A 17,184-nucleotide genomic window follows, 5' to 3' on the forward strand; every position below is an offset into this window, starting at 1 on the left:
CTTCATTGACCTTTTCTGTTATCTATTCAAAAAAGCTCCAACTTAGTTAAACATGATTTTTCCCTTTAGAAATCCACGCTAGCTCTTCCTTATCAACCCATGTATTTCCATGTAACTAATTTATCCCAAATAATTGTTTCTAGAATCTTGCCCACCACTGAAGTTAAACTGACTGGTCCCTAATCGGCACCCCTCCTTTTACCATCCTTTTACTATTTATATGCCTATAGAAGACTTTGGGATCCCCTTTATGTTGGCTGCCAGTCTTTTCTCGTAATCCCTCTTTGCTTCTCTAATAGGCTTTTTCACCTCCCCTCTGAGCCTTCTCAATTCTTCTTGGTTCTCAATTATATTTTCTACCTGACACCTGTCATAAGCATTATTTGAGAAGGAAGAATGTGTAGGGCTACAGAGAGAAGGCAGGGAAATGGTAAATTTGGGGAGAGACCGTGGCATAGTGGTAATGTCAGAGGACTAGTTATCTAGAAGCCTAGGCAAATGCTTTGGGGGCATGGGTTCAAATCCCACCATGGCAACTGGTGGAATTTAAATTCAATTAATAAATCTGGAATTGAAAGCTAGTCTTAGTAATGGTGATCATGAAACCATTGTCGATTGTTGTAAAAACCCATCTAGTTCACTGATGTCTTTTAGGGAAGGAAATCTGCCATCATTACCTGGTCAGGCCTACATGTGACTCTGGACCCATAGTAACGTGGTTGACTCGCAACTGCCCTCCAAAATGGCACAGCAAGTCCCTCAATTCAAAGGCAATTGGGGAGGCGAAGAAATGCTGGCCTTGTGTTATGACTGAGATGGGAGGAGTGCGCAGTCTGCCTTTAGTTCCACTACTCCATGGATCACAACACATAATTAAATTAAATGATTTCTCCAGCTAGCTATGTGTATATAAAAACAGCCAAATATGTGCTTTACTTATGAATCTCAGAATGACCACTTAATGCCCAGGTGTCTTCAATAAACAACAAAGTTATTTGTTTATTATAAAACCAGACTTGTCAAGTAGAAAGGCAAAGCTCATTAACATGGAGTATGAAATATGAAAGTGTAATAGTTACTCTAAATACCCTAACATACACAAATATATAATAAAATAAAATATAGGAATTTTGCCAAATGGTTCAAGGGAAAAGGATAAATGGTAGAGTCCTTGAAATAGTGTCCAAATTATACAGTTGGATTCTCAGCACTGGCCTGTGAAACAACTGATGACTCTTGCACTACTTTACAGGCGAACTTCAAGAAAAACTTGCAGTTAGTCGAGTTCAGAACGTACAGCGACTTCGAAGCAACTTCCATTCACTTTTTGCTTCGGACCGGGTCAGGAGCTGTTGTCGTCTTTACCTAAGCAGTTGATCCTCCTTATTTTCTCCCAAAGCCAAAACAGCCCATCAGCTCTTAAACAGTTTTCCAAAGCATGTTTTTTCCCCAAAACCATAAACCACCATGTGACCCTTTTGTAAACAGTCCAACGGGGCCAAGAGGTTTCCAGCTTCTTTAAAACTGCTCAGTTACCTTTTCTTGTAAAATGCTGTCTTTTCCAGGAACAGCAGCAACCAGAGTCCTTGCATTAACCCTTTAAGGGACAGTGTCTTTTAAAATACAAATTCTTCCAGAATGTTCTTAGCCCTTGAAGCTGAACCATTTTCTGTGATTAAAGCATTTGTGAAGCTTGCCAGTGATGCCCAAATCCCACGAAAGAATGAAAAGAAGAAAAAATTGCTCATTCGGAGAGCTGGTGCAGACACGATTGGCTAAATGGCCTCCTTCTGTGCTATAATCATTCTGATATACTTTCAATCCCTTTTCCCAGTTGTCTAATCTAGTCTTGGCTTTTGACAGTTTCTGCCTGTCGCACTACCAGGATACCCATCTGCAAGTGACAATGGGTGGACAATATAACTGCCAAGTTTAAACTTAGAAGAGCCACTTTACCTAGAGCGATCAATTGCCGAGAGCAAGGTGACCCTTTAAGATTTAGCAGAATTTCCCCTCACTCTTCCCAGTCCTTCAGCAATGTCTCCACCCTGCCACGAGTAGGGGCTAGGTCAGAGGCATATGTGAGGCACCATTCTGGCCAAGGTTAAGCTGCCACTACTAGAATGGTTCCAGGGATAAGTTATATGGATAGACTGCAGGAGCTGGGGTTGTTCTCTTTAGAACAGACAAGGTGATAAAGAGATTTGATAGAGGCATTTAAAATTAGATTGTATAGAGAGTAAATGAAGAAAAACAGTTTCCAACGCCTGAAGAATTAATAATCAAGATACAGATTTAAGGTGATTCATAAAAGAACTAGAAGTGACTTGAAGAAAACCCCCTTTTATGCTGTGAGTGGTTAGGATTGAAATGTACTGCCTGATAGGGGGGTGATTTTCTGGCATGGAAGTCTTCCCTGGGCTAAGCCATTGACCCCCACCGTAGCTATTGGGCAGTACAACACAACTGAATACTGTGCAACACGTTTTACAATTTCCATTCTTCCCCTACCCCGATAGGGTTATTCTATCTTCTCCCAGGATAGACACTAGCAGTTGTTCTGTGCTGAACAGCAGCAGCAGCTTCCTATTGATATTTGTCCAGTAGAATTGGAGGATTTCACTGCCATTGTCTCCCCTCTCTTCCTCTCCACTTCTCCCATCTCTCATCTCTGGTATCCACTTGTTGCTTCTGGGCTTTCTATAAATATCCTCTTTTAATACTTTACCCCATCCAGTTATCCTTTCAGATTTTCTGTGTTCAGACCTTGCTTGCGCTGATCCAATTCATGTCTTTGTTAGTGTAACTCTGTATCCCTGATTTCTCATATCTAATGTCATCTCGTACAATTCCATTATACTTTGCTAGTGTAAGAAAGTGTCATCAAGAGAGGATCCAGCAATGACACCTATGTCTGAATTTGCTTCGTCTCTGGCTGCAAGCTGGGAACAGAGCTGTGGAGGTCCAAGCGAGTGCACCAGATCATCAATCTAGTATGTTTTAAAAACAGAGAGAGAGAGAGAAACAGTTAACATTTCAGGACCATGGCCTTTCATTAGAGTTGGAGATGTAATAGATTTTCATCAAGTATTGAGCAGTGAAAGGGAAGGCAAGAGAGATTCTGTCTAAAGCATTGATAGCACAAGGCAAAGGTAGATGGTAATGGGTCTAGAGGTATAAATGGAAAAAGCAGATTTATCACTTAAAACTGCCATCTGTAAAAATAGAGACAGGGTATGATTTGAAATTGTTAAACTGTGTCAAGTCCAGAAGGCCAAATTGAAAGATGAGATGCTGCTCTTCCAGCTTGCTTTATTCGAACATACAGGAAGCCAAGACAGAGGTCAGAATGAGTGGAAATTACAATGACAGACAACTGGAAGCTGAGGGCCACAGTACAGTCAGATCACAATAAATAAAACACAGAATGAGGTTAATTGACACATCCTGTCCCTATTGCAAGAGCAACTCAGCTAGTCCCACTCCCCTGCCCTTTTCCTGTCGCCCTGCAATTCTTTTCTGTTCAGGTGCTTATCCAGTTCCCCTTTGAAAGCCACGATTTCAATCTGTCTCCACCACATTGTCAGGCAGATTATTCCAGATCCTAACCATTCACTGCTTAAAAAAATTTATTTTGCCAATCATCTTAAATCTGTGCCCTCTGGTTCTCAGTCCTTCTGCCAATGAGAACAGTTTCTCTCTATCTACTCTGTGCATACCCTTTGTGATTTTGAATACCTCTATCAAATCTCCGAACAACCCCAGCTTCTCCAATCTATTCACACAACTGAAGCTCCTTATCCCTTGAACCATTCTTGTAAATCTTTTCTGCAGCCTTTCGAAAGCCTTCACGTGCTTCCTAAAATGTGGCTCCCAGAATTGGACACAATTCTTCAGTTGAGGGTGAACCAATGTTTATACAACTTCACCATAACTTCCTTTCTTTTGTACTCAATGCCTCTATTTATAAAGCCCAGGATCCTGAATGCCTTATTAACCTTTTCTCAACCTGCCCTATCTTCAATGATTTGTGCACATATACCCCCATACTCCTCTGTTCCTGTACCCCCTTTAGAATTGTGCTTTAATTTTTTATTGCCTTTCTACATTCTTCCGACCAAGCTGTATAACTTCTTCTCTGCATTAAAATTGATTTGCCGCTTATTCATCCATTCCACCAGCCTTTCTATGTCCTCTGAAAGTCTATCACTATCTTCCTCATAGTTCACAACACTTCAAAGTTATGCATCTTCTGCAAATTTTGAAGTAGAGCTTTGCAGACCCACGTCTGGGTCACCAATGTTTCTTTAACTTCACAGCCGTGCTGCTGTGGGCTTTACTGACAAGCCTGTTATGTGGCACTTTATCAAACACTTTTGGAAGTCCATGTACACCACAACAAAAGCGTTATCCTCATCAATTCTCTCTAATACCTCATCAAAATAACTCAGATTAATTAAAAAAATTTGCCTTTAACAAATCAATGTTATCTTTCCCTAATTAATTCACGTGTTGAGCTGACTAGCCTGTAGTTGCTTACATTCAGTCCCCGTGCACCATTCCTGTATCTAAGGAGCTTTGGAAGATTATGCCAGTGTCTACAATTTCCAACCTGACTTCCCTCAGTATCCTTCAATGCTGCACATCTCATCCACTCCTGGTGACTTAGAAAGCCTGGCTGTATTTCAACTTTATAATCCTCCTAGTTTAGCCCATTTAGTGTGTCAATTATCTCCTGTTTCACTGTGGCATAGGCAACATTGCCTTGGTAAAAATCAGATGCAACATGAGCACTTTGCATTTAATGCCCCCTGCCTCCAATCCGCTCCAGAGTAAGTGCCTCAGCGCACCAAGCAGCTCATAGCAAGTGCCTCAGCGCACCAAGCAGCTCACCGTGTCTTGGGCCCAACCATATTCAGCTGCTTCAACAATGACCTTCCTTCCATCATAAGGTCAGAAGTGGGGATGTTCGCTGATGATTGCACAATGTTCAGCACCATTCATGACTCCTCAGATGCTGAAGCAGTCAATGTCCAAATGCAGCAAGACCTGGATAATATCCAGGCTTGGGCTGACAAGTGGCAAGTAACATTCATACTACACAAATGCCAGACAATGACCATCTACAAAAGAGAATCTAACCATCACCCCTTGACATTCAATGGCATTACCATCACTGAATTCTCCCACTATCAACATCCTGGGGGTTACCATTGCCCAGAAACTGAACTGGACGAGTCATAAAAATACTGTGGCTACAAGAGCAGGTCAGAGGCTGGGAATCCTGTGGCGAGTAACTCACCTCCTGACTCCCCAAAGCCTGTCCACTATCTACAAGGCACAAGTCAGGAGTGTGATGGGATACTCCCCACTTGGCTGGATGGTTGCAGCTCCCACAACACTCAAGAAGCTTGACACCATCCAGGACATCCACTTGATTGGCACCCCTTCCACAAAGATTCACTTCCTCTACCACCAATGCACAATAGCAGCAGTGTGTACCGTCTTCAAGATGCACTGCAGGAATTCACCAAGGCTCCTTAAACAGCACCTTCCAAACCCACAACCACTACCACCTAGCAGGACAAGAGCAGCAGACACATGGGAACACCACCACCTGGAAGTTCCCCTCCAAGTCACTCACCATCCTGATTTGGAAGTATATCACCGTTCCTTCACTGTCACTGGGTCAAAATCCTGGAACTCCCTTCCTAACAGCACTGTGGGTGTACCTACTTCACATGGACTGCAGTGGTTCAAAAAGGCAGCTCACCACCACCTTCTCAAGAGCGATTAGGGATGGGCAATAAATGCTGGCCCAGCCAGTGATGCCCACATCCTGTTAATGAATAGAGGAAAAAGTTCCATTCCCCAACCACACCTGTGCTCTCTACACTTGTTCCCAGTTCAGAAATGCCTCAATTTTAAAATTTTAAAAGCTAGTGAAGCCCACATTCCATGAATGATAAAAAAAAAGCTGGCGGCTAAGTGCACCAATCAGATCACGGTTTGTCCTTCAGTGCACCAATCAAATCACAGCTTGTGTCTCAGTGCACCAATCGGATCAGAGCTAGTGAACAGTTGCAACAACGTTCCATTCATTGTTTGTCATCGGTCATTTCTATGACGTAATCTGCTACTGGGCAACAAATAGCCGCGGCTGATTGGCTCAATTAAATATAAACTCCAGTGTGATTGGTGGAGTGTTCACGGGATTAAATTTCAAATAAACTGCGGGCACGAACAGAGTTCCAGAGACAGAGAGAGTGCGAGATACAGATACACAGAGAGATATATATACACACACACACACAGCGTGGAAATACTGAGAGGAGATAAATAAAGAGGGTGCGACAGTACAGAGAGAGAAAGGAAATACAGACAGACAGTGAGTGCAGAGCCAGGCAGGGAGACACCGGAGTTCCGTGTCCAATCTCTGGGTCACAGGGACAGGCAGCCGGCGGGGAGACACCGGGAGAGGCAGTAAACCCAGGAGTGGCCCAGGCAGCATGGCCCAGAATGTGGATCCCGCCGCCGCCGGCTCAGGAGCCGCCCGGAAAGGTAGTGAGAGCGGTACGGCCATCGCCCGGGGCTCGGTGTCCAAGCGGTAAGTGCCCTGGGTGGGGGTCGTGGGGTGAGATCTGGGGGAAAGGGGCGGGTTGGGGGGGGAGGGATGAGGGAAAGGGGAGGGGGGATGGGGGGTGTGGAAAGGGGGGAGAGGAAGGGGGGGGGGAAGGGGAAGGGGGGGGGAAGAAGAGAAGAGGAAGGGAGGTGGTAGGGTAGAGGTGCTGGTCTGGATGCACTATCCTGTCTTACTGTGTTGGTGTCTCTATTGCAGGTTGCAGCAGGAGCTAATGACTCTGATGGTGAGTTGTTTTATTGGGTCATCTTGCTCTTTGGTTGTGAAAGTGTCATTTTGGTTTATTTTGTTCAGATCTTACAATGTTTGCTTTTTATTAGAAAACCCGAGGTGAAACAGTTCTGTATGGGTTTTTTTTTCAAAGTTAATTTGCTGAGGAGGATATCCTGTTTTGACTTTCAGATGTCTGGTCACAAAGGAATTTCTGCTTTCCCTGAATCGGACAACCTATTTCGGTGGATTGGAACCATTGACGGTGCTGCAGGGACGGTGAGTGAGTTGAGGTTGTGCTGGTTTTACTAGTTTAGATTTGAAGTGAGTGCCAGTGGACTGGAACCTTTTGGAGTGGGACAGGATCTATAGTAGAACCATTTCCCTGGGCTATCTCATTCTTCCAAGCTGCAGCATCTGCTAATAATCCAGATCTCTGCTTTGGTTCTGATGGAGTCTGAAGTATAAGGGCTGAGAACATCCTTGCTCTGTATCACTGGATTTCATTCCATTGACTCTGACTGATCCACAGTGATAACTGGAATGCTCAGATCTTCAACTCCTCAAGCTGGGTGTTGGATAATACTGATCAATATTCCTGGGGTGACATTCCTAAAACACTCTACTCTGCCATCGTGCATGGGGTCAGCTATACTGAAGCGAAAGATAATTCATGTGAACAGAAGTAAATCAATTTGACCTTTGACCCTGTTATATTATTCATTTGTTTATGGCTGACCCTAGCTCCATTCGAGCTTTTGCACTGTTCCCAACAGGTTTCCTAATTTTATCAAACCAAAGTGGCTCCTTAGATGGCACAAAAAATGATCATTAACACCCTGAGAAAGAAAGGAGCTGTAATTAGTTAAATCATGTGCATCTTTCTGAATGCATATACCTCTGTACACACGGACTGGGTAGTGAATGGGCTCTGGGTTTGTCCATCTGTATACACGGACTGGGTGGTGAATGGGCTCTGGGTTTGTCTGTCTCTACACGCGGACCGGGTGGTGAATGGGCTCTGGGTTTGTCCGTCTCTACACGCGGACCGGTGGTGAATGGGCTCTGGGTTTGTCCGACTCTACACGCAGACTGGGTGGTGAATGGGCTCTGGGTTTGTCCGTCTCTACACGCGGACCGGGTGGTGAATGGGCTCTGGGTTTGTCCGTCTCTACACGCGGACCGGGTGGTGAATGGGCTCTGGGTTTGTCCGTCTCTACACGCGGACCGGTTGGTGAATGGGCTCTGGGTTTGTCCGTCTCTACACGCGGACCGGGTGGTGAATGGACTCTGGGTTTGTCCTTTGCAGGTTTATGAAGGTCTGAGGTACAAGCTCTCGCTGGAATTTCCCAGTGGATACCCATACAACCCTCCAACTGTGAAGTTCCTCACTTCCTGCTACCATCCCAATGTAGACGGAGAAGGGAATATTTGCCTGGATATCCTCAAAGACAAATGGTCAGCACTTTACGACGTCAGGACAATCCTGCTCTCGATTCAGAGTTTACTGGGAGGTAAGAATACTCATTCTGTCCTATACTGGAAGGGGCCACTGCAGCTCACAACTCCCTAGCAAGATTTGTGCAACTGATTGGCTGGGCGTCTCCAACAGAGGAGTCCGCAAGGCAATTGAGACCTCTTAAGTCATGCATCTGATTACTGCCTTTCCATAGGAAATAGCAGGAGTAGGCCATTCAACCCCTCAAGCCTGCTCTGCCATTCAGCTAGATCATGGCTGATTATATACCTCAAACCATTTTCCTTCATTATCCCCATATCCCTTGATATTTTTATTGTCTAGAAATCTATTGATCACTGTCTTGAACATAATCAATGACTGAGCGTCCATAGCCCTCCGGGATAGAGAATTCCAAAGATTCACCATCCTCTGAGTGAAGAAAAACCACTTCAATCCTAAATGGCCTGCACCTTATTCTAAGACTATGTCCCCTGGCTCTAGACCCACCCCCACTCAGCCAGAGGAAACATCCTTCTTACATCTACCTTGTTGAGCCCTACAAGAATTTTGTAGGTTTTATTGAGATCACTTCTCATACAGGCTCAGTTTCCTCATGCTGTCCTTTGTTGTACTCCTTCTATGGCAAATATGTCATTCCTTGGGTAAAGAGACCAAAACTGTATGCAAGACTCCAGGGTGTGTTTTGTGGTCATTTCCATTTGTCAGGGCTGTTTACTCTAGACACTGTCATCTCAGCAAGACCTTTGTTCAAACCTGCCTCTCACCAAGCTTAAAGTCACTATCTTTTTGACCTTTTTAATAAATTCAAGTTGTGGCATCCCTTAGCTGAATTACTGACTGGATATGATGCTGTTTGGGGGCCCTTGTCCTCAGCCTGTCAAGGTCAAATGACACCCTAGACTTCTGTGACAAATGTAAACTATCTTTCCTCATCCTTCTTGACCTGTCCCCAGTCCTTAATGTGATTGACTACACCATTCTGGTTTGGCAGGGACACTAGAGTAATTAATATATTAAGTAAAATGCAATAGTGATTGCAGGACGGGTGATGTGTTGCTACTGCAGCATGTGGGAGCTGCTGGATACCAAGGTGATCCACGGCGCAAACATCTGTAGTAAGTGTTTGCAGCTCAAGGAACTTCAGATCTGAGTTAAGGAGCTGGAGTCTGAGTTGCAGACATTGTGTCACATCAGGGAGGAGGAAAGTTACCTGGACACTTTGCTCCGGGAGGCGTTCACACGCCTTAGATTAGGTAATTCAAACTAGGACTGTGATCAGGGACAGGAAGGTGTGACTGCAGGCGAAGCAGATATAGGGACCCAGGGATTAGCGTTTGAAGAGCCTCGGCCCCTGCAATTGTCCAACAGTGACGAGGTTCTTGCAAGCTGTGTGGATGAGAGTGGGGACTGCAGGGAGGATGAGCGAACTGACCACGGCACCATGGTTAGAAAAACAAAAAAACTGCGGATGCTGGAAATCCAAAACAAAAACAGAATTACCTGGAAAAACTCAGCGGGTCTGGCAGCATCGACGGAGAAGAAAAGAGTTGACATTTCGAGTCCTCATGATCCTTCGACAGAACTTGAGTTCGAGTCCAAGAAAGAGTTGAAATATAAGCTGGTTTAAGGTGTGTGGGGGGGGGGGGCGGAGAGAGAGAGAGAGAGAGAGAAGTGGAGTGGGGGTGTGGTTGTAGGGACAAACAAGCAGTGATAGAAGCAGATCATCAAAAGATGTCAACAACAATAGAACAAAAGAACACAGGTGTTAAAGTTGGTGATATTATCTAAACGAATGTGCTAATTAAGAATGGATGGTAGGGCACTCAAGGTATAGCTCTAGTGGGGGTGGGGAGAGCATAAAAGATTTTAAAATATTTAAAAATAATGGAAATAGGTTGGAAAAGAAAAATCTATATAATTTATTGGAAAAAAAAGGAAGGGGGAACCAGAAAGGGGGTGGGGATGGGGGAGGGAGCTCATGATCTAAAGTTGTTGAATTCAATATTCAGTCCGGAAGGCTGTAAAGTGCCTAGTCGGAAGATGAGGTGTTGTTCCTCCAGTTTGCGTTGGGCTTCGCTGGAACAATGCAGCAAGCCAAGGACAGACATGTGGGCAAGAGAGCAGGGTGGAGTGTTAAAATAGCAAGCGACAGGGAGGTTTGGGTCATTCTTGCAGACAGACCGCAGGTGTTCTGCAATGCGGTCGCCCAGTTTACGTTTGGTCTCTCCAATGTAGAGGAGACCACATTGGGAGCAACGAATGCAGTAGACTAAGTTGGGGGAAATGCAAGTGAAATGCTGCTTCACTTGAAAGGAGTGTTTGGGTCCTTGGACGGTGAGGAGAGAGGAAGTGAAGGGGCAGGTGTTGCATCTTTTGCGTGAGCATGGGGTGGTGCCATAGGAGGGGGTTGAGGAGTAGGGGGTGATGGAGGAGTGGACCAGGGTGTCCCGGAGAGAGCGATCCCCACGGAATGCCGATAGTGGGGGTGAAGGGAAGATGTGTTTGGTGGTGGCATCATGCTGGAGTTGGTGGAAATGGCGGAGGATAATCCTTTGAATGCGGAGGCTGGTGGGGTGATAAGTGAGGACAAGGGGGACCCTATCATGTTTCTGGGAGGGAGGAGAAAGCGTGAGGGCGGATGCGCGGGAGATGGGCCCTGTCAACGACCGTGGGTGGAAAACCTCGGTTAAGGAAGAAGGAGGACATGTCAGAGGAACTGTTTTTGAAGGTAACATCATCGGAACAGATGCGACGGAGGCGAAGGAACTGAGAGAATGGGATGGAGTCCTTACAGGAAGCGGGGTGTGAGGAGCTGTAGTCGAGGTAGCTGTGGGAGTCGGTGGGTTTGTAATGGATATTGGTGGACAGTCTATCACCAGAGATTGAGACAGAGAGGTCAAGGAAGGGAAGGGAAGTGTCAGAGATGGACCACGTGAAAATGATGGAGAGGTGGAGACTGGAAGCAAAATTAATAAATTTTTCCAAGTCCCGACGAGAGCATGAAGCGGCACCGAAGTAATCATCGATGTACCGGGGAAAGAGTTGTGGAAGGGGGCTGGAGTAGGACTGGAACAAGGAATGTTCCACATACCCCATAAAGAGGCAGGCATAGCTGGGGCATGGTACAGGGAGACATTCAAGTGGGGGAAGGAAATAGGAACGTAATAGTGGTAGGGGACAGTATTATTATGGGGTAGATTGGGGCTGTTCCGATGCGCTTCACTTGAACCATGCTGGGGCCAGTGACCTGACGAATCAAATAACTAGGGCTGTAGAGGGGGCTTTAAACTAAATAGAGAGGAGGGAGAGTTCTGGAGAGGGGATACATAGGCTTACAATGCAAAAAGATATGGCAGCCTTGCAGGGCAGCTATTGAGGTAATGATTCCCAGAGTGTGACTGGAAGGGACAGAGTGTACAAACATAAAAAAACAGCAGCAATAGAGTCAAAGGGGGGAAAAATGGTAAAAAGGCAAATTTAATGGCTCTTTAATTAAACACACGCAGTATTCTGAACAAAATAAATGAATTAACGGCACAAATAGATGTTAACAGGTATGATCTTGTAACCACATCTCTAATGGCTATAAGGAGATCAAAGCTGGGAACTAAATATTCAGGAGTGAGTGACCTTTGGAAAGGGCAGGAAGGAAAGGGTGGTGGGGTAGCTTTGTTAGTACTGGATTGAAGTACAATAGCAAGAAATGGTCTTGGATCAGAAGGTGTAGAATCCATATGGGTGGAGGTAAGAAATAACAAGGGGAAGGAGACTCTGGTGGGAGTAGTCTATAGGCCCCCTGCTAGTAGCTATACTGTAGGACAGAATAAATCAGGAGTTAATGAGGGCATGTAAATAAAAGGCAATGCATTAATCATGAGTGACTTTAATCTTCATGTACATTGGGGAAAATCAAATTGGCTGAGGTAGCCATGAGCAAGAATTCAGAATGTATTCGGGACAGTTTCCTAGAACAATATGTAATGGATCCAACCAGGGATCAAGCTAAATTGGATGAGGTAATGTGTAATGAGGCAGATTTTAATAAATGATCTTGAGTAAATGTCCCCTAGGAAACAGTGACCATAACACGGTAGAATTCAGCATTCAGTTTAAGAGTAAGAAACTTGGGTTGGAAACAACTGTGCTAAACTTAAGTAAGGGTAATTATAAAGGAACAAGGGCAGAGTTGGCCATTGTGGACTGGGAAAGGAGTTTAGCAGAAAAGACAGTTGTTGAACCAATGGCGGACTTTTTAAAAAAAAAATAGTTCATGACTCACAACACAGATATATATCCCAGTGAGGAAGAAGGATACTAGGAAGAGGGTAAATCAACCATGGCTAACCAAGGAAGTTAAAGATACTATCAAATTGACAGAAAAACATACAATGTGTCGAAGATTAGTGGTAAGCCAGAGGATTGGCAAAGTTTTAAAAACCAACAAAAGATGACCAATTAAATAATATAGAGGGAGAAAACAAACTGAGGCTAAACTAGCAAGTAATATAAAAACAGATAATAAGAGCTTCTTTAAATATATAAAAAGGAAGAGAGAGGCCAAAGTGAACATAAGCCCCTTACGGAATGAGGCTGGGGAAATAATGGGGAGTCAGGAAATGGCAGAGGAGCTAAATAAATGCTTTGTGTCAGTCTTCATGGTAGAATGCACCAATAGCATTCCAAAAATACTAAATAATCAAGGGACAAAAGGTGGGGAGGAAATAAATACAATAATTATCACTAGGGAAAATGTATTAGGGAAACTAATGGGGCTAAAGGCCGATAAGACCCCTGAATCTGATGGGTTGCATCCTAGGATATTAAAGAAAGTAGCTACAGAGATAGTGGATGCACTGGTAGTTATCTTCCAAGAATCCTTAGATTCTGGAAAAGTCCCAGAAGATTGGTAAACTGCCAATGTAACATCCTTATTCAAAAAGGGAGGGAGACAAAAAACAGGTAACTATAGTCCAGTTATCTTAACATCACTGGAAAAATGATTATTTTAAATTAAATGAAAAATTATTATAAAGAATGTAAGAGCAGAGCATTTAGAAATGCATAATATAATTAAGCAGAGTCAGCATGGCTTCACAAAGGGGAAATTATGCCTAACAAATTTATTAGAATTCTTTGAGGAGGTAACAAGCAGGATAGATAAAGGGGAACCGGTAGATGTAATATATTTGGATTTCCAAAATGTGCTTGATAAAGTACTGCATGTAAGGCTACTTAAAAAGATAAGAGATCATGGTGTTGGGGGCATGGTAAGCGGATTGGATAACTAATGGAAGACAGAGTTGGGATAAGGGGGGCATTTTCAGGATGGCAACCTGTATCTAGTGGAATGCCACAGGGATCAGTGCTGGGGCCACAATTATTTACAATATATATTAATGACTTGGATTTGGGAAGAAAATGTACTTGAAGTGAATGCACTATTGCCAAGTTTGCAGATGACACAAAAATAGATGGGAAGGCAAGTGGTGAGGATGACTGGCTACAGTGGGATATAGACAGGTTAAGTGAATGGGCAAAAACTGAGGATCTCTGTGAGGGGCCCTCCCTCTCCCCCTCCGGCCCCTCGGAGTCGCTGTACTGAGTTAATCACTTCACCGTTAGTGGCTGTGTTTTCAGCTAAGCTCTAAGCTGAGAAATTGCTTTCCTCCTCTTTCAGACGCTACTTTGTCTAAGCTTCTGGTCATCTATTCTAACTGCATATGTAATATGTAACTTGGTGAAAAATCCAACTTCCCCCGAAGTGCCTTAGAATGTTTTTGCTACAATAAAGATGCAATAATAAATATAAGTAGTAGTTTCCACTGAGCTGGGGAGACCCAGCTCATTCTCATCAAACCCTCTTTGACAATATTGCTGGGTTCAATCTATACTGAAGGTATTCTCATCACTGCTATTCCTCCATGCCCTGTCCTTTATGCTCTTTGATCCACAGAGTAAGTTGGCTCGCATGTGATTATGGGTGTTAGAAATACACTCGTGCTGTGGGTGGTAATGAATGATGTCGGGCTGAGGAAGAACAGTGGGGATTGAGGCCCTATTTCATTTGCGGTTTAAATAACTCGTGTGCTGGTTGGTGCAGAAGCCCACCATACTGAGTGTGCACGTTTCTCAATTCAACCCAGGTCTGATACGTTAGTCTGTGTTTCAGGGACTTGTCTACCTGATGCCTACAATAGGTGTAGATGAAATAACTGATTTTATCCCTCCTCCTATTTCTGTGCTTGCCATGTGAAGCACTGAAGGAAGGCTTGGATGGAAGGAACATGGCACCATCCAGAATTGATGGAGTTTGGGACACGAGGCCAAAGATTAGGGCGTTGAGTCTTTACAGCTCACTACCATGCCTCTGTTTGGCATTGGGTAAAGTGTTTTTTTAATGTTTTATTGAAGAATGGAGCTTTTTTATGCAAATACTTCCTTGCTCCTGCTCAGTCACCAAGTTGGAAAGGTTATTCCCTTAGAATGAATCAGTGTAGGATTGTCATCTAATCAATTGAGTTAGAGCTGCCTACTGTGAGCTGTCTTATTCTCCAACTGTGCTGGGTATTATCTGGTACAGACACTGTTGCCTTGTGCCAGGAATTTGAGTACAGAGGTGGACTTGGAACTTTTTGTGAAATCAGGTGGAAATGGATTGGGGGACCCATATAACCACAAGGGAGAGATTAGGAGGGGTGGTGAGGCAGGATGAAGTTTATGGAAGCAGGGAGACCAGTACTGAGTTCAACAGTGACTGAAGCCTTGGTTGAGCAGTTGAATTAGCGGTGGAGGAAATGAAGATTCCTGGTGATGGACAGAATGAGTCAAATACAACAAAGGCTTGAATAACCCTCGTGCAGTGTTAGTGCGTTTGACCTTCTTGTTAGAAGTTGGGACTCATGACTAAGGGGCTGTTTGTAGTGCACAGGTCCTTGCGGAAGCTGGTGGGCCTGCTAGGGCCATAGATAGCAGCCCAGGGAGATGTAGCCAACTGTATCAGGCAGCTATGGGAAGTTGGTGAGTATCACTGGTGAATTCCAGGTAAATGTGGGTTTGGGTGGGAGGGAGAAGCAGGGGCCTCAACTGTATCTGACTCCAGACCCAATCTTTAATTAACTTCTCTGTTTCTTCACCTCTCCAATAGAACCAAATGTCCAAAGTCCCTTGAATGTTGCTGCAGCTCAACTATGGTCTAACCAGCAAGGTAAGAACTTGTTTAAACCTCCTCCACTCAACCTGGGGTGCTGAGGGGAAGGAAGGTACCTTTCTAAGTATCTACACTGCAATTACTGCCCCATGTGTCTCTTTAAGCTTAAATGTCCCCTCATTCTAGATCCACAATCAGAGGAACCATCCTCTACCTCACTCACTGCTTCACAAGAGCGTCAGTGAGCAGCTTATTGCTGAGTAAGTGCTGTTTTACAGCACTGTCAGCGACACTTTACATCACTAATAGTGGGGCAGTAATTGACCAGGTTGGATTTGTCCTGCTTTGTGTAGAGGACATACCTGGGAAATTTTCCGCAGTGCTGGGCAGATGCCAGTGTTGTAGCTGTATTGGAACAGCTTGGCTAGGGGCATGGCAAATTCTGGAGCACAAGTCTTTAGTACTACCCCTAGGATGTTGTTAGGGTCCATAGCCTTTGCCATATCTAGTGTGCTCAGCTGTTTCCTGATACATGGAGTGAATTGAATTGGCTGAATACTGGCATCTGTTATGCTGGGGACCCAAAAAATGAGTTCTAACTGAAACCACTAAATTTGTGCTGATTTGTCCTGGGTTTCTAAAGGTAGATCAGTGGGTGAGGTGCTTCAAGTATATAGGGTTATAATTGATGATAGATACTGAATGCATTGTGTCTGAGGCAGGAGCTTCAGGTTTGGGTTTCCAATCTAAATATATCAGTGACATGGGTGGAGAGAGAAGGGGAATGGTGAAGTCACCTTTTTAGCTAAGGTAATTTTAATGTTACCAAACTTTATGTGCTGAATCTGTTCCTGGTCTATATTATCAAGTAGGCTGTATTTGCTAGCTAGCTTTTTAAATTTCCAGTGTCCCTGTGAAAGGTTAGGGTTGTTTTAAAGTGATGTCTCACTGGGGTTGGTGATCAGTGAGATGTTTCTCCTGATTTTATTCAGTTTCTGCTTGACTGCAGGGTATAATTTCAGTTGCCCTCTGCTGAAATATCTTGAAGGTGTATTTGGGGAGAATCTGTCAGTCTGACAATGCTGTCTCTGTTACAGAGTACAAGCTGCGATTACATGAAGCATATGCTCGACAGCTGAAGAGTTAAATTGAGATCTGCTGTCTTACCTCCTGTGATCTTCCTCCTGGTTCTCCTGTGTTTCTCTTTTGAATGTTTGTCTGTCTGTCCAATTATGATAATGGGCACATGTTTATTTTTAAATTTACCATGTGAATAAAGTGCACTGTGGCTGAATATTTTCTAATAAACAGCATTAAAACAATAAGACCTGTTGTAGCTTTGTTCTGTGCTGGCTATGGGTGAGGTGACTACAGAGGGGATGGAGTGGTGAGGGAAAGTTTCCAGGAGTTTGAAATTATAGTGAGTGTAGGTTATGGACATTTTGATCCATTGCACCCATGAATCCTAAATGCTCTTTTCATACCTTATCAAATTCCCCATCACTCCATTGGCTGATGACTCTCTGGGATTGGATTTGTATATTACCTTTGTCCTACTGACTTAACATTACTTCAACACTTACTATTGAAAACAACTTTACACTCAACCTTTCTTAGTTTTGCCAGCGTCCCTTGGATCCCCTGTTAATCCCTTGTAGTGATAAGTCCAACCTTTTCCTTTCTACCTTTTCCTCATAATTCTGCACT

The 17,184-nt window shown here is 44.1% G+C and overlaps 1 protein-coding gene across 1 annotated transcript; it reads left to right on the forward strand.

Moving 5' to 3' along the window:
* Window positions 1–6,208: 6,208 nt before the first annotated feature.
* Window positions 6,209–16,790, forward strand: ube2c (ubiquitin-conjugating enzyme E2C). Its single transcript, XM_041204864.1, has 6 exons — window positions 6,209–6,607; window positions 6,839–6,866; window positions 7,043–7,129; window positions 8,160–8,364; window positions 15,475–15,534; window positions 16,575–16,790. Exons 1-6 carry the CDS (start codon window positions 6,510–6,512, stop codon window positions 16,622–16,624), a joined length of 528 nt encoding a protein of 175 aa, XP_041060798.1. The 5' UTR covers window positions 6,209–6,509; the 3' UTR covers window positions 16,625–16,790.
* The last annotated feature ends 394 nt before the right edge of the window (window positions 16,791–17,184 follow it).

The sequence above is a fragment of the Carcharodon carcharias genome, chromosome 14 (genome assembly GCF_017639515.1).
Source record: "Carcharodon carcharias isolate sCarCar2 chromosome 14, sCarCar2.pri, whole genome shotgun sequence".
Taxonomy (NCBI): Eukaryota; Metazoa; Chordata; class Chondrichthyes; order Lamniformes; family Lamnidae; genus Carcharodon; species Carcharodon carcharias.

What these genes read in the sequence shown, in the direction of transcription:
- ube2c (XM_041204864.1), top strand. Translation starts at nt 6,510, where the DNA reads ATGGCCCAGAATGTGGATCCCGCCGCCGCCGGCTCAGGAGCCGCCCGG. An exon ending in CGGGGCTCGGTGTCCAAGCG is followed by an intron (nt 6,608 to 6,838) that starts GTAAGTGCCCTG and finishes TCTCTATTGCAG; the next exon opens with GTTGCAGCAGGAGCTAATGA. An exon ending in ACTATGGTCTAACCAGCAAG is followed by an intron (nt 15,535 to 16,574) that starts GTAAGAACTTGT and finishes TCTCTGTTACAG; the next exon opens with AGTACAAGCTGCGATTACAT.